Here is a 22,228-nt window from a genome sequence, read left to right on the forward strand (position 1 = left end):
GCCTCTTGACTCCTCCCCTCAGGTCTTCTTTCAGCCCTACCTGGAATTGGAATGGACTTTGTAGGAACCAAAAAAATCCCTGCTACCCCCACTTGCAAAACCTTGGTCCTGCCTGAATTTATCAAAGTACGGTTTGGGGGACAGGAGTAACAGCCGGTTCCAGAAGTTGGAAGGAGCATGCAGCTAATATTTGCAGTAGCTTTTGCCTGTAATTGCAGGCACTTAGCCGGCTGGCCCAGATGGGATGGAGCAGCATCCTCGCATTTGCCTGTGCAATCAACCCCCTGAAGCCCTGGGCTCCACACAAGTGGTAGCCAAAGGTGTGTTTCCCCTGTGGGTGGGTTCTGCAGACTTTCTCCTCTGATGGCAATCTAGTTGAATTTTTTCACTTTGTCAAGAACTGGATCTGAAATGCACCAAAAGGGCACATCCTAAGGATTTTCTCTGTGGTTTCTTCCTCCACCGTAGGAACCCAGTTGAGAAATGTCCCCACTATTTAGCCACATCCTCTCAATCATGTCCTCATCGTTGCTGGAAGGCATACGCGCTGCAAATATTGTGCTGGTGGTATTGTGCTGGTGGTGCACGAAACGGCCCCTGGTGGCCTGAAATGGTGAGCCTACCTTGATAAGTGTGTAACTTATTACTAGCAAGTGACTTCGAAGTTCCAATGGAGGTGACAGAACTGCAGTCATTAGCAACTGGACCTCACCTGCCCTTAAGGGCAGTGGTCTGTTTTATTGGCTTAGTGGGGAGACAGGCAAGATGCAGTCAGATTCAGGAGCCCACCTGAGGGCTGACTCCCAACCATAGCACATGAAACCGCCCCAGCAGGGGCCTAATGGCCTAGGAAGACATGCTGATGATCTCCCTGCTAGGTCTGCTACCCTGGATGTAGCCATCTTTCTTGTGCTGAGCATTCAGATCATTTGAGGAAACTGAGGAAGCCAGAAGAGATCTGTCAAGGGATGACCTGCTTAAGTGTCAACTAGCTTTGCCAGGGAGGACTTAAAAATTGATGTCAGGATGCTGAGCACTCCTGCCTTTTCTATGCATAATCCACAGTAAATCTCTGGGAAGGTGTTCCAAATTTATACTAATGTAGCCCAATCAGATTCTTTTGTTCCCACCATTAGGAAAATTGGCCTTCATAGGAGAAAATACTAACATAGTAAGCCTAAAAGCACAGAGTACGTCTATATTTAACGAGCCAATACCAGTTTCCCTACTGGTTTCTCCCCTACCTCAATCATTGAGATATTTTAATCAGCAGTTGTCAAAAATCTGTCATGCATCAGAATCTTCTGGAGGGGGGTGCTATAAAAACCTCAGAGGATCTGATTTGGTAGGTCTGGGGTGGGGCCTGAGAATTTGCATTTCTATCGAGTTCCCAGGTAATGCCAATTCTGGGTAGTCTAGGGACCACATATTGAGGACCACTGTTCTAAATATTCTGACAGCAGTATTTAAGTAACATTAGGTGGTTTTCTCAATGAGTGGTAACCTGGCCTTTAGTTTAGAACCCAAATGGGCTGGTTTTAAGAAAGATGGTGATGTCCAAGAAAGTAGCTCCATGGATTTTTAGAAACTATTGCCCTGTCTGGTTTTGTTTGCCTGGGTCTGGCTGGCTGTTTTGGAGTTGGCTGGTTTGAAAGGATGTCATGTGTTACCATGGCAATGTTCCTCCCCACACAGGAAGGCCCCAGAGGTCAGGCCTGCACAACCGACCATGTGTTTTTCATGGCTTTTCCCATGGGATGCTGCAGGGTTCCATTCCATCACTGCTGGTTGGTGTTCCCAGGAAGCTGGAGATAGTCAGGAGGCTCCAGACCCTCTCTTTATCCAGCCTGTGAAGGATGTGAATTTCCTTTTTCAATCCAGGGTCCAGCTTGCTTAGGATAAGATTAAGCTAATTTGGGTACAGAGCAGATGTGGTTGGCAGGGGCATCTCAAGGCTATGGGGAAGGTGCTTTCTGCTCCCTTAATTAGCAGCTCTTGCCTTGTAGCACCGTGTCTGGGTGCTCAGCTAGGGAAGGCATGCCTCTCCTGCAGCATTTAGCATGAAGGTTATTACCTCTGTGGATGCAGGGCATGGCAGAGATGATGTGGCACGTGACTGCCGTGGGATCCCTTTGTTCTCCTCCCAGAGTTCTCCTTGAAGGCCACACATATATCCTGGTGTTCTTCCCTCTGGGTGTAGCACACATGGCATCCAGGTGGCCACAGCTCACCAGAGGACAGTTCAAGGTGTGGCTCTGCAGACCTTGTGGGTTTGAATTCTTGTTGCTACAGGCTCTCTCCTTTCCTGTGTGTATCTTTGCAGTTGAGATAGATTACAGGACCCAGGTATGAACATCAGAGGAGATCACAATCAATTTTTAAAAAGGGGGCTAAAAAAGCTCCCCTGAAGAATTTCTTGAGCATAATCTTATGGTCATGTTGGACCAGGAGCAAAGCTGTTAGTTACCTGTGTCTGCCTAATGAGGGCGGTGGGAGGCTGGACAAAGACAGGCCAGGCACAGGGCTCTGTGTTTTGCTGTTCAATTTAGGTTGGTTAGTTACACCTTGACCTTAGGAAGGCTTATTCCAAGGTTGTGTGACAGCCTTAGCATGTTATTTGGGAATCACATAAGACTATGCCTCTCTTCTGATGGTGGGAATTACTTCGGGGGGCCCATTGTATAGCCTGAATGGATCAGAAGGATGGGAGATAAGAACAGATTCCTAAACACAAAATGTCCAAACTCAGTGGGTCTAAAGGGAAGAGATGAACATTTACAGGCACATATGGGCAGATGCCCGATGTACATTCCCACCTAAGTCTTGGGACATCCAACTAGGACTTTTTCAAATTAATTAATTAATTAATTCTTATTATGATATCATTAATATACCCAACTAGGACTTTTTAGTATCATTTTATAGGTGGGGAAACTGAGTTTCAAGAGGCCAAGAAGTGACCTGCCCAAGGTCACCAGGCTGGTTAGGGAGCATTTTCCAGCTCATCTGTCTCAAATATTGTCCTTTATCAGACTGTTTTCTTTTTCCATTCCTTCTACCAAATTTTATCTCACTTTTCCAGAACTGTCTGTGTTCTTTCCTGAAACAATTTTATGAGCAGAGAAGTATGTTCATTGTTAAGCAGCTAAACTTAACAATGAACTCTGGATTCAGATTATTAAAATGTGTGCTTCTTTAAATATATATTTTAAAAACTAAAAACTAAATTGTAGTACATACAGAAAAGTACACAGATTGTGGTATTCAGATTAATGGCCATTTATAAATGGAACACACCTGCATAACTGCCACCCAGATGAAGAAATAAAAATCCAGTTGTATTTTCACTCTTAAAGTTCTTTTATTTTTGCTGACATGAACCTTTGGTTAAAAGTACATTGGACTTGACCTGTCATATTTGTCCCATCCAACTCTGTCACAGCAGTATTTGACAATTCCTCCAAATGCTGGGTAGTGATCTGTCACTGTTTACAGATGGCCCCGGACTTTAGAGGGGAACTCCACATACCCCTGAAGAAGAGGTAACAGCAGCTCCCGAGAGGGCAGCAGAGTCTCGGAATTTCACAGCTCATCTCATAAGCAAAGCTCAGGAAGATTGAAGAGTTTGCCCACAATCTTACAGCAGGGAAGCAGGACATTAGGCAGCTCCTCCTACACTCACACACACATGTGCACACACACACATATGCATGCACGCACACATCCCAGGTGTGTGCTATCTGAGAAGTCCCCATTGAAATGGATCTATTGTCAATGGATAAGATATTGACAAGAGAGCCTGTACAGGGCCAGTGAGGTCACTCCTAGGGTCACCACTCAAGGACACTGCCCACTAGCTGTAGGCTACACCCCAGATGCCCAGCTCTCTTTCTTCCCCCATCTGCTCACAAGTGGCCCTCCGGCAGAGATACAACCCTGCTCACCCATCTTGGCACGTTGGGAAAGTTGCTGGCTAAAACCAAACCCTGTCTGTGGCTAGAATGCATTGTGAGCAAGTGTCCCATGCAAAGTGGCCTCTATGTTCCTCAGACTTCAAAGGCTAAGGTCCGCAGTACCACAGGCAGGTCCTGACCCCCAAAACCCAACAGGCCTGTCTTGATGTTCAGCCCTATCACAGATAGGGGAAACTTAGCAAACAGCAAAGCACTTCTTAATAACAATATTTGTCTAGCACTTCCCATGGGCTGGGCTTGGTGCTAAGTCCTGCACATGTAGCTCATTTATTCATCTCTGCAGCTGATGGGAAAGGTCCTTCTGTTATCCTGATTTTCTAGATTAAGGATCTGAGGCTCAGAAAAGCACAAAAACTGCTCATAGTCACACAGGCACTTAAATGATGGGCCCCATTCAAACTGGGAAAGAGTATGTCTGAACTACCCTGCCAGGCCGCCACAAATAACCAAATCAGTAGTGATTTATTGTGCCTACTCTGTGTCAGGCATTGTTCTAGGTGCTGGGGAGACAGCCAGGAGCCAGCGGAGGAAGCCCACACCCTCACAGAGCTGATGTTCTTGATCCTTGAATGGGGACCTCTGGGGAAGAATTCTCTTAGAGATTTCTGTTTCGGGTATTTTTAGAGAAAAGCCTGCTCCCTTTTCCCCATTACCTCCCCACACCCCCATCACGGCTTCCTCTTCATCTTTGAAGCCATCCCAAGTGCCCCAAGTCTTGCCTTCGGGAAATGATGGCTGAGAGCTGGGGTCCCCGAGTCTGTAGATAAGGAACTGACTGAGCGGTGTGCTCCGCGTGCCCAGCACATCCCCCAGCCTCAGCCCTGCTGTTTCCCGCACCCTCCTAGCCCTGCTACTGGGGGAGGGCAGGCATTGGCCCAGCAGCTCTGTGCTATTGAAGGACCCCATCTTGATCCTGGCACACCTTGTCCAGGCCAGCTGACAGCACTCACGCCAGCCTGATAAGAGGCTCAGGAACCCCGCAGCCACCCCACTCACGCGGCCCCGCCACCTCCACGTGGCTGTGTGCCTGTTATTCCTCACATCTCCACACACAAAGAGCCCGGGTGCTGTTGCAGGCGCTCAGCTGCTGGGGTGGGGAGGGCGGCATGGTGAGAAGCTTTTCTGAAAGGCCAGGGTGGAGGCAGGAGTCACCCAGGTGATCCGAGCTGTCCCCCTGGGACCCCAGCCTGGGACCACAGTGAAAGGTTACTGCTAATTGGCGAGCTCCTGATGGGGCTGCATCTATTTAGCACTCCCCCCTCCCCAGAGACTTCCAGGATGGTCTTGGCACAGCGTGTGATTCGAGAACTCCCCGCCTGAGTCTGGCACAATCTGTCTGAAATTGTGAACATGGAGCCTCTTGGTTTTTTAATTTGTATTTTTGTTGCTGTTGTTCTCTGCCCATTGTTTCTGGTAGATTTAGTAGCAGCGGTCCCCCTGACTCTGGTAACCCCCTCCCTGGGGCCCTCTCAGCAGGCTCCTTGCACCCCTGCCCCCAGCCCTACCGCAGGAGGCCCTGCGGGGTCAGGGAGCAACTCCGGCCCTGCCCCCGACCCATCACAGGCCTCAGGGCCCAGCTCTCATCCCGCCATCAGCCCGACACTAACACAGCTTGTCCACCCTGTCGTAGGGGGCAGATGGCCTGTCGGAGCCTGAGGGCATCGCTCTGAAGCGGGTCGCTGTGGTGGAAGATTTCTTTGACATCATCTACTCGATGCATGTGGAGAGCTCGGCGGAGCCAGGCAAAGCCCCCAAGCACGCTGGGCAGAAGAAAACCTACCGAGCGGTGAGATTTCCGTCTCGGCCTCTGCTGGCAGCCCCAGGCCTTGGCAGGAGGCCATGGGCTCCGCACATGTTGGGAGAGGGCGGGGCAGGGAGCTGAGGCGTGATGAAATGGCCTTTGGGGACCCAGGGGGGCACAGGGCAAGGGCACTGGCAGCCAGAGCGGCTCACAGGGGCGAGGGGGCGGGTTCTGTGGTCTGAGCACAAAGGAGAAGCAGGTTGATGGGAGCGAGAGGGAGGGAAGGAAAGGGGTGAGAATAAGCTCTCTTCTTCCCATTTCTGGTTTCTGCTTCACCCCCGTGTTTCCCCCCACCACTCCACACCCGCCCCCTGCCCTTTGCTGACTGCTCTGGGCCATGGGGGGCAGGAGGTGGCTAGGTAATAATACTAAGAACAAACGCTTTCTTGGCATTTACTGTGTGCCGGGCCTGTCCTGAGCACTTCCCAGGTATGAGTTCACTCAGCCCTGAGCTGGGAGTCTGCGCTGGAGGTTCCCCAGGGGAAGCCTGAGGACCTGGGTACCCCCCGAGGGAGATCACGGTTCCATTTGGGGTGGGGAGGCCAAGAGCAAACCCAAGACCTGAGACACAGAAATGTCTCCAAGACTAGTTTTGAGGGAATAAGAATGCAGGTGCCTGGGTGTTCAGCAAGGCACCTCTAGAGGCAGATGTTCAGTGCCAAGGCAGGGGCTTCATAGACAGGGTGGTGTGTAAGCTAGTATCTGAACTTGGGTAGGCAGAAGGGGCAGAGACAGCAATCCATGGATGATGTCACACATGGGGAGGTAAAGGGGACAGTGGCCAGAGCAGGAGAGGCCTGCCTGTGTTCTGGTCCCTTCCCCTCTTGGCCTCCATTGCCACAGCTCATGCACAGCCCTGTACCATTTGCCCAGCACCTGCCACCAAACCAGCAAAGCCAGGCACTTGGTGTTTAGTTGAGCCTCACCACGATCCTGAGATGGTGGTGCTGTGGTGTTATTTCAGTTAAGGAAACTGAGGCCCAGAGAGTTGAGCTACTTGTCTAATGTCACACAGCACTTGAGTGGCAGTCAGCCAGGGCCCTCGTGGCCCATCTGTGTAGACTTTCTCTCTGGCTTCCTTAGAGACCTGCTCCTCTGTGCCTGGGCTCCCTTGCCCAGGGAGATGTGAACCACCCCCCAGGTTCTTTGTATAACTAGCCTTGGACTGCTGTGGAGGTGGCATGTTGAAGTCTAATTTCCCCATATGGCCGGATTTCTTGAAAATCCAACAACCTGGCTTATTGGCCTCAGAAGATGGCCTTTGCCCTCAAAGAGTCTTAAGGACCCACCCATGTACCCCAGGGTCTCAGAGAGATGGGGTAGGGCTGAGGGAAGCAGGAGAGGATAATTCATTCACCCCAATGCCTGGCTTCTCAGCACATATGCATCAGGAAACAACTTGTGGGAAGGTAGTTCTGATGGTGTTTCCACCAGAGGGTCAGAGATGAAAAAGTGAACACCCAGGCTGGGGCCAGTGTGGGCTCCTTAATATTGATGAGATCCAGCACATTTTCTCAGCATTCAATTTGCCAGTCCAGGCAGTTAAACTGTGCCAGGCTCTGCACCCAGCACTTCCCATGCACCAACTCAGCCTTCGCACATATGAAGTTGTAAGTATGAAGCCAGTGCTTCTGTCACCCCCATTTTACAGATGAGGAAATGAGGCTCAGAGAGATGTATCACCTGCCTTGAGGTTACCCAGCTGATGTTCAGAGCCAGACAGTTGGCCCCAGAGCCTGCGCCCTGACCCTGCACATCCTGCCTCTCTACAAACCTCCTGTGGTCGGCTAGTAAGCCAGACCACTTGCTGTTGCCTAGGTAGATGGGCTTGGGCCAGCTGGTTCCCTCGGTGCCCAGCACCAAGCCTCACCCACAGCCGCTTCTTGGGTCCTTATGAAGGCCGGTATCTGCAACCTCCATGCTGTGGAGGGGCCAGGGCTGGGCTGGGTCTGCCAGCCTTTGCATCCCTGAGCCAAGTGGACATCAGCCCCTTGCTCTGCATTTCCTGGCTTCTTGTCCATATGCCTGCCGCGTGCCCCACTTCCCGCTGCCCAGCCTGGAGCCGGCACATGACTGGCAGCAAGCCAGCTGGGCTGCACACAGAGTTGGAATTTCAGCAGCAAGGCCATGGCTGCGTGGAGCAGGCCAGGACCCTCCTGCCCGGGGTGTGCGGCCAAGGGAGCTGCCGTGCCCCCTCCCCCACTGCGTGCCTCCTCTCCCTTCCCCCTCCCCTTCCCCATCTGTCACCCATCTCATGCCACCCTTTTCCTTTTTGGGGGTGGGGGAAGTGCCTGGATGCTTTTGTCCCCCTCATTTCATCTGCTCCCATTTTCTTCAACCCAGGCCTCTCTCTCAGCCACACCCTTGCCTGTGGAAAGAGAGCCCCTGGGGAAACTCCATGCTGGTGGCTGCAGAGGCACAGCCTGGCACCACAGGGTTTGCAGCAGGCCCTTGTCAGAGAGGGTTTTGGACTTGTCTCTGTATTTTGCCAAACCTGAATCCTGGGACTGCCTTGCCCAGGCACCTGGGGCTTTCCAGATTCTGATAGGCCTGGGTTGCCTGTGTAAGGAGGGCACTGGGAGAGAGATTGGTAGGCTTGTTCAGGGCATTAAAGGAGACACACTCTTCAGTGGGAAAAAGAAGTTTCCAGTTCCTACCATGGTCCACCAGGAGATCAAAGAGGACAGATAACGAGCCTTCTGAAACTGGAGGTAGACATGGATAACGCTGGGGATTTCTGTTTTGTGTAGGAAGCCCCTGCCTTCCTTTGCCTCTGATGCAGTGTGACCCGAGGTCTAGAAGATCCAGCGGTACTTGCTGATACTTGGGTCTGGAGAGGGTTCCAAGTGGTTCTACAAAGTTCTCTGAACCCACATAGAGGACTGATACTTTTTCAAGGTGTTTTTATGGTGTCTGCACGCACCTGGGTTGTAGCAAGCCCCTTTGCTTCCTTCCCCTTTCCCAAGGTGCCCGGTATGCTAGACCTGCTTTCTGAGTCCAGATCTAGATGTCCAGACCACTTTGTAGTGGGGCCAGATGTAGTCAGTTAACTGCTCCAGGCCCACCACGTGCTAATCCACCCACGGGGCAGAAGGAGGATCTTGTAAAGTGGTACAAATCTCCCCAATTGGCCTCATCTGTCTTTGTCGGCCTCTGAGTTGGGGAGCGAAAACGGGGCCTGCAAGTCAGCGACTCTGTAGATAGCTTCTGCTCTCCCTGCCAGTGAACTCTCTCTTGGTTTTTACCACTAGGAAAAGCCTAAAAGGCAAATCTGTGTACAGGTCTCCAGGCCCAGGCAGGAGGCCCCAAGAGCAAGGCGGCAAGCAGCTCGGGGTGGCTGAGCGAGGCTGGGTGGGGACAGGGGGCCCGAAGCTTTTCCTTAAACACAGCAGCTCCATCTTTATCTGTTACACATTTTGGGCTTCAGCATAAGAGTCTATTTCCAGAACAGTGTATGTGGTTCTAAAACTATCTGAAAACCACCATTCTACTGCCTAGTGTGTCAGCTGGGAGTGTCCTCCTCATTTCAACTTAGCCTGTGGTCGTGTGGCCCTGGGCATCGGTGCAATCCAACAGAAATAGAGGCCCCATTTCTCATGTGGACAAGCCAGGAGGATGAGCCAGAAGATGCCCACAGAAGGGTGAAAGGCCGGCACAGGGAGGCATCCTCCTCCACTGGGGAGCCCTCAGCAGCACAGAGCTGGGTTGCACTCTGCACTTTGCTGACTCCCTAGGGAGCTCCTTGCAAGGCTGCAGACATTCCATCTCTAAGGACATCTTACCTACCTGCCTTCTGTCCACACCACCCACCCCTTGGTGGGTCCCAGACCAGAAGGTGTGTGCAGTGCTCCCCCTCTCTGTGGCACTCCAGCCAGCCTTTGCCTACTGCTGGGGGCTCTGCCAAGGCCAGGAGGGCTGTGGCCACCACTCTGCTCCCTGGGCAGCACCCTTTCTGGGAACTGTCCCTATACCCTCAGTGGGCCAGGTGGCCAGTAGAACCTCTGTGCATGCTGCAGTCAGTTCAGCAGAGCAGCCAGGTCAGGAAGACTCTCCCGGAGCCCTTTAAGAACATTCTCTGGCCAGTGGCAGGTGGAGCTCTCTGTGGTGAAGAGGGCCATCGATATGGTATCAGTCTTTCCTCCTTTCCCAGCAGACTGCAACCTTCCACCTCAAGTCCTTGGCTCAGCAATTCTAAGGCCTGACCTCAGATGCCACACTTTGGGGCACCCAAGTGGTCATCTGTTGGTCAAGTTAGCAACAGCCCTCCACTTTGCCCAGTGTCCCTCCTGCCTGTTTATTCCTGCAGCCATCAACCCTTCAAGAGGGCCCATCCTTTCAAACATGGCAGGCACAAGAGGGATACGTAGCCCCTAAGACTTCCAGGCAACTCTGGGCTGGGAATGAAGATGTCCATGTCCTGTGAGTGGCAGGAAGCCCCCATCCTGGGACCCTAGCACTGGAGGAGAACAGGCCACACACCGTCCCATCCACTGGCTCCAATCAGAGAGCAGGGGTTTGCCCTTGTCTCTGACCTCCAGAGGAAGGCAATCAGACAGGGAATTTGGAAGGGAGATAACTCATCAAGGAGCCTGCCTGCTCCGCAGAGCATCAAATCAGCTGAGAAATAACAATTGTGTCACCAAAATTAACTCTGCGTTTGCAGCCAGCCACCAGGCACGAGTGGCCCCTAGAGCTCCACAGGCCAGCTGAGCTGGGAGCACAGCCCAGGCTGATCCTCCAAGGCTGGCTGCAGCCTGGGGCCCAACTGCCCCGGCCCCATCACCTCTGCCCCACCTTAGCCCACTTCACATCCACTACAGAGAGGGAGCAGGGCACTTGCCTCCCAGTGGAGGTGACCACTGCTGTCCTGTAGGCAGCCCCTTCCTCTCGTGGGCTGTCCAGGGCCTCAGCCCCTTTCCCGGCTGGGCTGCGGTGAGGACCATGGATCGCTGGGATGATGCTGCCCCTTAGTGGAAAGGAGCGGGAGGGCCCTGGCTCTGGGAAACCTGAAAATCAGCAACCAGGCAGCTATGGCTTCCAGGGAACCTGGGCCCAAGAGGTATCCGTGGCTCCTCAGGCAGCCAAACCAGGGCCAGTGGGTTTCCAAAAACCCAGAGCAAGAAGAGAGGGCTGGGCTTCTGTGCCCAGAGACCCCTCGTCCCCGCTCCCCCACCCCACCTCTTTCTTGTGCTCCCTGCTATCTGTTTCAACTTCCCTCTGTCAAGCACCTTCTCCTCCCTAGCTAGAGGAGGCCCTCCGGAGGCTGCTATGGGGTGGTGTGACCTGGAGCACGGCTTAGTCTGGCACTGCTTGTGTAGAGCTGTGTGACCTTAGGGAGTCGGTCCACCTCTCTGGCCTTCGTGACATCACCTAGAACATGGGGGTCCCTAAGAGCCTGTCCCACTTGGCAAATCTGTTTCCTCAGCATCAGCTTTTCACAGGTCTCCCTAAAAAGGTTCTTGACCTGTGAGGTATTGCAGGAATGGATTGTAGAACCCTGGGTTCTGTTGATAGGCTAAGAGCCTGTAGGTTTATTAGTGGGTCTCAGTTTAGCCAACCCTCAGTGCAAATTGTTTCATCCTACCCTACATCAATGTTTGTAAACTCATTTTTAAGAAGCAGCAATAACATGTTCTAAGAGGAATATTACTTATAAGAACATAAGTTAAAAACTAGAAAATGTTTAAACATTTTGCTTTTTCAATTTTTGAGTTCTTTTATTCAAAATTTTAAAGCAAATGGTTTTCTGTAAAGGTCCTGACTCATTTCCATGGCTCCGAATCACAGATACCTGCCCCTTGCTCCTCGACTCACTGCCTTTCCTGGCAAGAGCCAGGCATCTACCACCAGAGCACAGACCTTGGTGACCCAGCGACCAGGCAGCCTCCCCATGGGCCCATACCGTGAGCAAACCTCCTCTCTCCCCCAGATCGCAGAGACCTACGCCTTCCTTCCACGAGAGGCTGTGACCCGGTTCCTGATGAGCTGCACAGAGTGTCAGAAGAGGATGCACTTTAATTCCAACGGCCTGGAGCCCAAAGGTAGGTGAGCAGATGGGTGCTGGAGATTCAAGGGAGGCTCTCCCACCAGAAGGGCTCTCGCTTTGCTGGCACAAAGAGAAAAGCACATGGCCAGCAGCTGTCACAATTCCCAGAGGCCAGTGAGGGTCCAGGCAGCTGCCCAGAGAACATGCTCGTTTGGGGTTTTTTCCCCCCTATTTTTTTATGTCAAGTTTCACTTGAAAACCAACCACACATTCTCAGTGCTCCTCAAGACCCCTGCCACCTTGACCCATTCCCTCAGCTTTTAATTCTTGCCACCCAGGCCTCACCCTGGACAGTGTCTGCCTGGCTGTGGTCTTGCTGACTGACTGTAAGCTCTTGGAGACCAGGAGCGTATCCCTCCTACCCTGTAGCCACACACCTGCCAGTAGTAGGGCCTCTTGAAAGGTTCCTCCTCTCCCAGTGCACACTCAGGAAAGCTCTGGGGGTTAGTTAGAATTTAAAGTGCCCACAGCACTTCTGACCAGCTGAAATTGGCCTCTTGGACCAACATCCATGCTCTCCAGCTCTGCCCTTCCCAGTGAGACACTGCAAGGACCCACACTTCAGTCCCCCAACTGCAACCTGAATGTCCCCAGAGGTCTCCGTAAGTCTGGGGCCCGTCTGCGTGCAGGTGGCTTTGGCATAGCGAGACGAGCCTGTACATTTGGTTTTATGACTATAACTCTGCCTAGAGAAATGGTGCCCAAGTGGGTGATTTATCAGGGCTTCTAGGCTGCCCCGGGGCATCAGACCTGCAAAGACTGAGGAAGTCAGTGAGTGTTTTGCCTGAGGATGGGAACAGACTCAGAATGAAGGGCAGGCTGCTTGCTCCAGTGGTGTCCGAATCTGGGGGAGGAAGAATCAACAAAGGAGCCCAAGTAGGCAACAAGAAAAGAATTGGAGCACAGGCATTTGTAGGGTTTTCTCCTCATTTTGGGGGCCCCTGATGGACGTGAGCAACTTCGGACACCACCTGACTTACCAAATCCAGAGGCCTTCCTGTCCATGGGGTCTGTTATGCCATGGCTGCCTCATTGGGCCCTAGGAATGGCTCCTACAGCTAAAGAACAGGAAGGAATCTAGTTAATCCCTCGAAAACACTGGGTTCCTGGTTTAAGAGAAGGACTCCAGGGCTACACTGGGTGGGTTCAAATCCGAGCTAGTTGTATGTCCTGAACATACAACTGACTTCATCTCTCTGAGCCTTAGTTTCCTCATCTGTGCATCAGAGTTAATAACGAACGGTGCCTACCTCAGGGGGCTGATGGGATTGGAGAGTTAAACCCCTTTCCTGGCACAGGGCGACCGTGCAGGAGGAGTGAGCTGTGGCTGTTACAGTTACTGTGATAATGCCAGATGCCTGAGTGAGGCCCCTGCCAGGCCGTGCGGAGCAGCTGCAACCCCCAGGCCAAGAGAGCTTTTGGTACCTGAAGATGGGGCCAGGAGGGCTTTCCCCGCTGGGGTCTGAGTCCCTGGTGGCAGCTGCCTGGTCCCTGACCAGGAGTCTGCCTGTTCCCTCCTGTTCTGTCCTAACCGTTTCCATAGCAACTGGCAGAGTCTGCCAGAGCACTGCTTGCCTGAGGGCACAGAGGCAAGGCTAAGAGGGGCCACCTTTGTGGGCTGCTCTGGGGTGTCTGCAGGCCCCATCTATGCTGCTCCCTGGCGGGCGCCCCATATGGAAAACCGCCCTCGCCTCCCCCACTCCTCAGTGCAGGCTGGGAGGTCCCCGGGGCTGCCGCTCCACTACTCAGCTGCGGGCTGGGGGGCGACGGGAGCGCAACAGCAGCCTGGTTCTCCACTGCTGGGCCCCCACCCCCAGGGAGGTGGGGAAGGAGGAGGGGAGTGCAGAGGGAGAGGGCACCCATGCCGGGAGGGAACCGCCTGGCATATAAACCAGCTCCATGGGCTTGTTCCAGGCAGGACTGAGGGCAGCAGAATAAGGTTGCACAGCACCCATCCTTGCCCATCCCCGGGCAGAATGCCACTTCTTTGTCCCCAGGAGGGGAGTCTCCCACACAGGGAGAAGAGGAGACTCCGAAGGAGCAGGTGACAGCATGGCCCATGGAGGAGCAGAGGCTTGTGGTCCCAGCGGCCTGCATGTCCCGCCCTCCTTCCTGCTGTGTGCCCCTTGGCAGGTTAGGGCACCTCACTGAACATCTGCTTGTAACAGCTCCTATGACCCTATGAGGTGTTTGCCCCAGTTTACAGCCAAGGAAACAAGGCACAGAGAGACAAAATCACTTGTCCCAGGTCCCCCCGAGAGCAGGAGAACTTATTTTCTCATCAGCAAAAAGGGAGCAGTGCCTCCCTCTCAGGGTTGCAGTTGAACTAAGGAGCCCATTCTATAGCAGGAGGAAGGGCACCTGCTGGAAGGAGTGCCCGGGGAACAGCAGCCTGTCTCCCCTACCCAGTGTTACTTCACCCTGGTGCCCAGGCACAAGACTGCCACTGTCCAGGTGACCCCACAGGGAGACACATGGTCAGTCGCCCCACACAGGCAAGCGGGTACCCTGGGTCCACAACCTGAACGCTGGGCAAAAGAGAGAGGCGTGGTTTCCGGAAGCTGTTGGTGGAGAGCCTTAGAGTCTCAAAGCCTCCCCTGTCTGCCTAGTGACCAAGAGACCTTAGCCGCGTGGGCCACCGCCGCCAGCTGGCAGGTTCTCCCTTCTGCTGGCCCAGCTGAGAGCCTTGAAACCCTATCTGCACCCGCCCAGCCGCCATGCTGGCCTCCCTGAATGTGGGCAGCTGCACTGCCCGCTCTCTCACGGGCACCCAGTCGTGCCAGCCCTCCCTCCTTCTCTACCCGCCTCCCCTAGGCCCCAGAGGCAGGCCGCTGTTCCCGCCCCAGAAAGGTGGGGCAGCAGGGGGACAGGGAACAGGATGGAGACTTCTTGAGGGGCTGCTGGGAAAGCACCTCACTTCCTGGCCTCGCGGAAGAAAGAAAGGAAGGAAGCAAAGCAGCGTTTCCTGCTCTGCAGTTTGTCCCCAGCAGAGTGTGGGGCCTGGAGACTCCTGTGCCCTCCCCCAGGCCAGGGGCGCAAGCAGAGGAGGCCGCGAGGGGATCAGGAAGTCAGAGGATGGGAAATGCCAGGGCCTCCTGGCCCCATGCTCCTCTTCACCAGCCCCTGAACAAGTCCAGGCAGAGGGGACAGAGGATGAGAACCCGGTGTGCCTTCTGCTCCCGGGGAGAGGGGTTCCTGGGGGCACGTTTCAGTTTTCTTTGATATGACAAAACATTGTCTGCATGGCTGCAAACTAAGAGTTAGCAGTGGGCAACATCAGTCACCTACTGAAGGGTCCCTTCCTTAGTGACAGAGTCATCCACTCAGGTGGCATGTCCTTCACAGCCAGGCCCAAACTCTTCTGTGGGATTTCCAACTTTCTCCATGCCCGGCACCTCCAGATCTGTCCTTTCTGTCTCTCCCTCCTGTGGCCTTGTTCCAGCCCACTGCCCTGGAGAATCTCCCCTGTGCTGGCCTGCTTGCTGGACTGTCCTCTCCTGGCCCTCATGCTTCCTTGCTGTGTGACATGGGGAGGTTGCACAGCCTCTCCGTGTGCTGTTGCCTCATCTATACAATGCTGAGATTAATACAGCCCCCACTTCATGGCGTTCTTGGAAGCGTTAGGCAGCAGGGTCTGCGTGGAGCTCCTGGCAAGTGCTCAGTAGCTGTCAGCTGGGTGATGGAACACAGTCCTGTGCGGACCCTCTCCCCGTGGAGCCATCTTGAGCTACCAGAGAGCCCTTGGAGCTCTAATGGACTCACTGCCAGTCCCACCCTGCTGAGCGCAGGGACTGTATCTACGGGGTTCCGCCACCTTCCCCGCCCTGAATGCACACACATCAGTGCTCCTTGAAGACCTGCTGATGGTTTGCTTCACTTCCCAAAGAAAGAGGCTTTTTAAATCACCTTTTAGGCCAGCCCTCCTGGGATCTTATTTCCAGATCTGAACCTCACAACAGGCAGGATGGTCTTCTGGCCCCTCTGTGCCACACCCTCCAACAGGAAAGCTTTTGCCACTGGTGCCCAGAAGCTCTGGATGTCTCTGGACTGAGGTTCTCCATTCTGCAGGTGAAAGTTCATGAGCAGGGCCACCTTGTGTTCCTCCTGGAGGAATGAGAGCCACTACCTCAGCTGAAATTTGCATTGATCGACAAATGTCACTGGAGCCCAGCTGTGGAGGCCAGCGCTTGGCTTGCCCGGGTAGAGCCTCTGTGCCAGGGACTGTCCCCGAGGCCTATGAAACAGGACTCAGTGCTTGGGCTGGTTCCAGTTTTCCTTGACAAGGCAATTGAGACATCTCTTTGGGTAGTTCTCTGCCTCCCTCACCAGCAACCTGCTGGATTATTTCGGCTCTGTGACCCTTGCTCTCTCCTAACTCACCAGTGGTGTCAGGTTGTTTGCAGTGGCCAGAGTGTTTTGGCCACTGCATGTGTTGACCTCAGTGGAAACCTGACCTGTCACAGCAGAGCCCCAGGAAGCCACCTCTTCCTTGTTCAGGTGTCCACCTCAGCTTGTCCCCCATCCTGGTGTTTGTGTCACCTGTGAGCACCTGACTCCACAGGCTCCCACTGGCCCCTGCTCCTTATCTCTTTCCTACTAAGCTGATCCTCTCAGTGTGAACCACTTATCACTTCCAGGACCATGGGGCTTCCCATGGCTGACACCCTGCCTGCCTTTCTGCTCACTGTGGTGTAGCCAAGCTCTGACCTCCCACAGCAGTTCCCTGACTCATTCCCTCACCTGCTGTGCCCCCCATCCTCCAAGGGCCTGCCTCCCCGACAGAACTGTCACTTCTGGAGCCGCAGGTGCAAGCATTTCACCGCACATCAGCCTCTGATGGATCTGTGTGTGTATGCTCGGCATACTCCAGCTTCCCTCAGATAAAGGCATCGTGCCTGCTCTTCTTGAGCCCTCCTGGCTCACCTCTGGGCGCTGGAAGCAGTTTCTAATCTGTGCACATGCTGGGGAGGGAACAGGCTGAGGGAGGGACCTTCTTTTGCGTCACAAGAGCACCATCCTAGCCATTGTTTCTTTTCTAAACTGAGCTGTATCTGGCCTTATGAAAGACATCGTCTTATAAGCAGTCCTGATGGCATTTCAGGCAAAGATGTGGGTTACCACGTGTAAGACCCCACAGTAGCCCATCCCCGTGGACAACCAAACATAGTGTCTCCCTCACACCTGATGCAGTTTTCATTTGCAGCTCTGACCAGGGACCCTTCCGTCTCATGTATCATGTTGTCTAACAACTTGTCACCAGACAACCTCATCTTTGAGGAAATAAAACAGGAACAGCAGAATTCTCTGTCCACAGACCCACAGTCTGAAAACAGGAACCACGGCTCTTCTTAGTGACATCATCTCAACGTTGTTGCTGGAATCTCTTCTTCATGCAGTGCATCCAACCCCACTGATTTTGGGGGGCCGGGTCCCAACATACTCCTGGGCTTAAGGTCATCAAGTCCAGGTTGATGGTGGAGCACAAGGAGTCCTCAAATACACAGAAATGCATTTTAGTTTCCCAACAGCACTAAGGGGACAGACAACATGCAGTGGTGGCAGAGAACCCCTTTGCCCAGAACCAAGTCTCTTACGAAGAAAAAAAAAAAAGTCTGGCCCATTTCAAGCCAGTTTCTGAGACATTCTATTAGTGACATTTACCGCTTCCTCAAAGAACACAAAAATTTTGAGTGTGACAACATAGCTTTTAAAAAGCAAAATGAAGCTCTGCATTTTCATAAAACTTGATAAAAAAAACATTATTCAAGCTGGTAGGGCACCAGAAGTAGACACCACCTCAAAATGGCACCCCTACATCCCACCCCGGTCTGCACGGGCCCTATTTTCTACAGGGCTGTGCCTATCCTTGCCACACAGGGATTTACTTGTCCCTTTGGGTGGCTTTGTCCCTTGAATGAAGGGGCCTTTTTTCTTTATCATGGTAAAATATAACATAAAACTTGCCATTTACTAATTTTCAAGTGTACAGTTCCATGGCATTAATTATATTCACACCGTTGAGCAACCATTTCCACTCTCTCGATTTCCAAAACGTTTTCATCACCCCAAACAGAAACTGTGTACCCTTGAAGCAATTAACTTCCCAGTTCTAATAACCTCCACTCTGCTTTCTGATTCCATGAATGTGCCTATTCTAGATAGTCCCTCTAAGGGGAACTATATGGTGTTGGTCCTTTTGTGCCTGGCTTCTTTCACTCAGCACAGTGTTTTCAAGGCCGCAGAGGCCTTCCTGGCCTGGGCTGTAGCTCTGAAGTGCCAGGTTCAGCAAATCACCGAGGATGTCCTGCGCATCCCTCCCTTCAGGCCATCTGTTAGGTGACAGTCGAGGGCAGGCTTCAGCTAGTCCAGAAGTTGCTCCCACTCCTCCTCATGCTACTTGACTCCCAGCCCATGAGCAGTACTAGGCACCAGAGGAAACGCTGGGTCAGAGCCAGCAGTCCTGCGCAGCAGGGGGAGGAGGCCAGAGAGCAGGTAACCATGAGTATTCCCCTGGCAGACGGTGGGGCAGAGTCAAGTGACTAAATGACTAAACGAGACCCTGCTTTAGTGTGATGGGTCCCAGCGGGTGCCTGCAGGGTTTTGAGCTGGGTCATGGCAGGAGACATCTAAAGGATGTCTGGGGAGAGGGATGAGCTCCCTTTTAATCATGCTCCTCATCTTCCTTGACTTACTCCTGTGCCATTTTAGTTCGTCCTGTATGGCACCTACAGTGGCACCTGAGATGCAGAGCACAGTGGCTTTGCAAAAGGCAGCTTAGCCAGAGATTTCAAAGAGTCATGAAATATTCCTACCCTTCAACCTATTTCTTGGAATCTGTTCTAAGAAGGAAATGATCAGAAATAAGGGTCAGTTTTCATGCACAAAGATTTTCCCTATAGTGTTGTTTATAATAGCCTGCAATAGGAAACAACCTAAGTAGCCAGTCATAAGAGAATGACTTAAATAAATTATGGTAAAATAGTCCACGACTCTACGAATGATATTTGCAAAGCAAAACAAGATTTTTGATGGTGGGGAAAATGCCTATGACAAAATGTTAAGCAAAAGAAGATTTTTTTAAGGCAGACTGTAATTCTCTGTATGTATTATGATATCAAGTATGTAAAGATGTGAAATCACGGGAAAAAATAAACAGAAGCGTATGCCAAGCTGCTTGGTGCAATTACGGTCTTAAAAATTTTTTTTCTTTACATCTTTCCACACTTTGAAAATGCTCTACAAAAAGAATAAGTTCCTTTGATCTTCAGGACAACAAAGCACTAAATGGGAGGAAAGTGCCCCTCTCTTATGTGATTAAGGAGGAACCAAAATCGGTGGGGAGGCAGGTGCTGGAGCCTGGGGCAGACCCGCAAGCCGTAGGGTACCTGCCATCGCTTCCAGGGGCGGGAGGTGGGGCGGCAAGGCAGTGGCAATGCGTGCACCCGGAAGAGAGCTGGCCTGGACCAGGGTTGGAAGTGTGAATGTCTTCCAGGACCAGGCATGTATCACGATCCAGGGAAAGTGTGCAGCACAGTAGGAAGTGGTGGGGTCTGTGGCAAAGTGGGGAACTCACACCGTGTGTTTAAAAGAAGTAGCTGCTGCCAGGCTGTGGTGGTGGATTGCCAGGTGGGAATGTGGGCCCTGTGTGGCCAGACCTTCCATTTTTCAAAAAGCCAAATATCCCTGATTTGAAAACGTCAACTCTCTTATTACACACTGGCACCTCACTGAAGGTGTTTCAGTGCCATGCAGTCTGCATCGACGGGCCAGGCCTGGTGCTGGAGCCACCGCTTGGCGACCTCTGGCCTTGTCGACCCCTCCTTGGGCTCTGCGTTGAGTCCCCTGTGTGGGTGACAGGGTGTGGTGCCCTGCTGGTGGCCCACAGCACAGACTGAAAGGGGCTTCCTTTCGTCCTTTCTGGCAGAAAACGAGCCGCCCTCTCCTCTGGTCTCCGGGATTATCGACTACAACATGCCTCTCACGTCCACATACCTGAAGCAGATGAAGTTGCGTGTGATGAATTCCCAGGAACAGGTAAGGCACCCATCTCCCATCACCCCACCTGGAGGCATCCTAACTTGCCCAGATGTGGTTGACCCTTTCCAAGACTGGGGCCACAGCCTGTATAAACACACTGGAAACCAAAGAGGCCTTATCTAGTTATCTGGGCCACGCAATCCAGGCTGAGGAGAGGGAACAAACGTGTTCCCAGTTAGAGGGTCTGCTGGGCAGCAGCCCTGTGGGTCTTCAGGGAAGCCCAGGAAGTTCAAGCTTCTAAAATCTTTCCCCAGGGCAGGGGCAGGGGAGGGACCAGTGAGAGCCTGAGGCCTTGGCTCTTGGCTTGTTCTCTCTGTGCTCTGCCCTTTGCTGCTTTTGCATCACTCCCCGACCTTACCCCTGGGAGGCACGAGAGAAGGGCCCTGGCCACCAGCCTGTGACCTCTGTCACTCTTGGGGTCCAGGAGGATGGGCCTTGGAGGGTGGCCTGGGTGAGATAAGGCCTTGGGGCCCCCTGGCTGTCCAAGACACCCAGCTGTGGATTGCCAAGGGCTTTCAGACACCATGGAAACAGGCTCTGAAAAGAAAACCACTTTTGCCTGCCTGCGCACACAGTCCACCTTCTGGCCCTTGCAAAGCAAGTACCACGGCTGCCTTTTAAAGAAGGACTCTCCCTTCGGCACCGCCCAAAACCAGGGTAATAGGTTTTCACCTCCTAGCTTCCAGTTTTCTCCTCTGTGGCAGCGTATGAACCTGCCATGTCTCTGGAGCCTGGCCCAAGGCAGTGGGTTCCTTCTTCCCCAGTGGAAGTCCGACTGCCAGCCCTGGGGGCCTGCTGTCCCATGGACTGTAGTCTCCTCGACAGCCGGAGCGGGTGTTTGCCAAGGCAGTGGCAGCCCCACAGCCAGTCTGAGGTGATGCTGAGGGCGTGTCTGGTAGCGTGTGGGGCTGAGGCACCCAGGGTAAGGGCTTGCGCATCCCCTAACGCGGAGGGATGGTGTGCCCTCACACCCCCTGCCAGGCCCAGCCCCTAAAGGCTGAACGAAGCAAGCTTTGCTCTGGGTGGTAGAGTTACTCATGTTTCTGCATCTTCTCATCTGAAATTGTCTATTACGTCATGCCTGTATACATAAGGAACTTCACATAACCAAAAATAATGTCGGCGAGGAAAATGGTGTTGGGCTTTCCAACTCACAATGGCAAAATCTTTTTGTTAAAGGTGTTGCTTTTGTTCATAGCTCTAAAATCAAAATGCTGCTTTGCAAGTTCTGTATACGATCTCCTCTGAATACTGCCGAGGAGCGATTTCTTCTATGACCATCCGCACTGTCACAGGCATCTGGCTTCTCACACATTCTTATCACTGTTCTCATCCATCACGTGAAAGTGAAGCGCAGAGCCACTCAAACAACAGCCGAGGAATACAGCCCCACGGCTCTCTTTCCTACAAAATGGCTCTAGATCAGACCCAGTAGTGACCAGTGTAGTCCATGTTGTGATCCCTCATTAATGGATCCTGCTATATTTTATTTGGTTACACAAATTCTTATTGTCTGAGGGGCATTCAGACTGTTGGCTAGGTGCATTAACGAGAGTTCAGTCATTCGGCAGATATTTATGGAGCCCAGCTTCATGAGCCAGACTTTAGGGATGAGCAAAGACAGCACCATTCTTAGTTCTTATGGCTTAGGGGGAGACGGACACTAACAAAAACAATCACACACAAATGCCCAGCTTGTAGCAGGTATTGATAAATGATTGAGGGAGAGATTAATCAGCCCTGGCGGTGCAGCTGTGACAAGTGCCATGTAGGTGGGCACATGGTGCTACGAGTGCTTAGATGGGCGTGGGGGTGGGCTAAGGCAGAGGTCAGGGAAGGTCTGCTCAGAAAGGGATGCTTGAGCTGAGATAGAGATCTGAAGGGAAGAGAGCTCTGAAACAACTTATGCAAAGGCCCTGGGGCTCGAGAGAGGACAGTGCCCATGAGAATATGAGAGGCTGGTGTGCCTGGTACAGAGAGTATGAGATGTTTTGTTGCTGAGGAAAAAGGGGGAAAGCACAAGGTTGGGCACATAAGCGCTTTGAATATCTGTGAAGGAAATGAAGCTCAGGAAAGAAAATGGATAAATTGTCGTGGTTAGGTTTAAGCTACTCCCAGAGGCAGGGAGGATTATGGGAAGGTGTGTGTCCCCAGGGCGCCCTGAGAGTCCAGCTGGGGTTGAGGCTGAGACTAGGATGGCCTCTGCTTGCAATGGAGTTGACTCACCATCAGGCATAGCTTCCCAGATGGGCGCCCTCTGAAAGGAGCCCACTTTCTCCCGCATGCTGTAGGAGATCAAAGGCGCACACCCTCCTTGCACACAGCTGGCAGGAGAAGCAGCATCCTGCCTCGTGCCTAGGGCCTTTCATC

The 22,228-nt window shown here is 52.8% G+C and overlaps 1 protein-coding gene across 3 annotated transcripts in view; it reads left to right on the forward strand.

Moving 5' to 3' along the window:
* NOL4L (nucleolar protein 4 like) overlaps positions 1-22,228 on the forward strand; it is a 121,562-nt gene that overhangs the window by 41,228 nt on the left and 58,106 nt on the right. For all 3 annotated transcript variants that reach the window (XR_005057623.2, XM_037004632.2, XM_037004633.2), the window contains exons 2-4: positions 5,605-5,760; positions 11,705-11,816; positions 19,746-19,855. Coding sequence is in view for 2 of the 3 variants with exons in the window: in XM_037004632.2 (XP_036860527.1) it covers positions 5,605-5,760; positions 11,705-11,816; positions 19,746-19,855 (378 nt within the window). In the remaining variant the exon portion in view is untranslated. The remainder of the gene's footprint in view (positions 1-5,604; positions 5,761-11,704; positions 11,817-19,745; positions 19,856-22,228) is intronic.

This window comes from Manis javanica, chromosome 5, assembly GCF_040802235.1.
Source record: "Manis javanica isolate MJ-LG chromosome 5, MJ_LKY, whole genome shotgun sequence".
Lineage (NCBI taxonomy): Eukaryota > Metazoa > Chordata > Mammalia > Pholidota > Manidae > Manis > Manis javanica.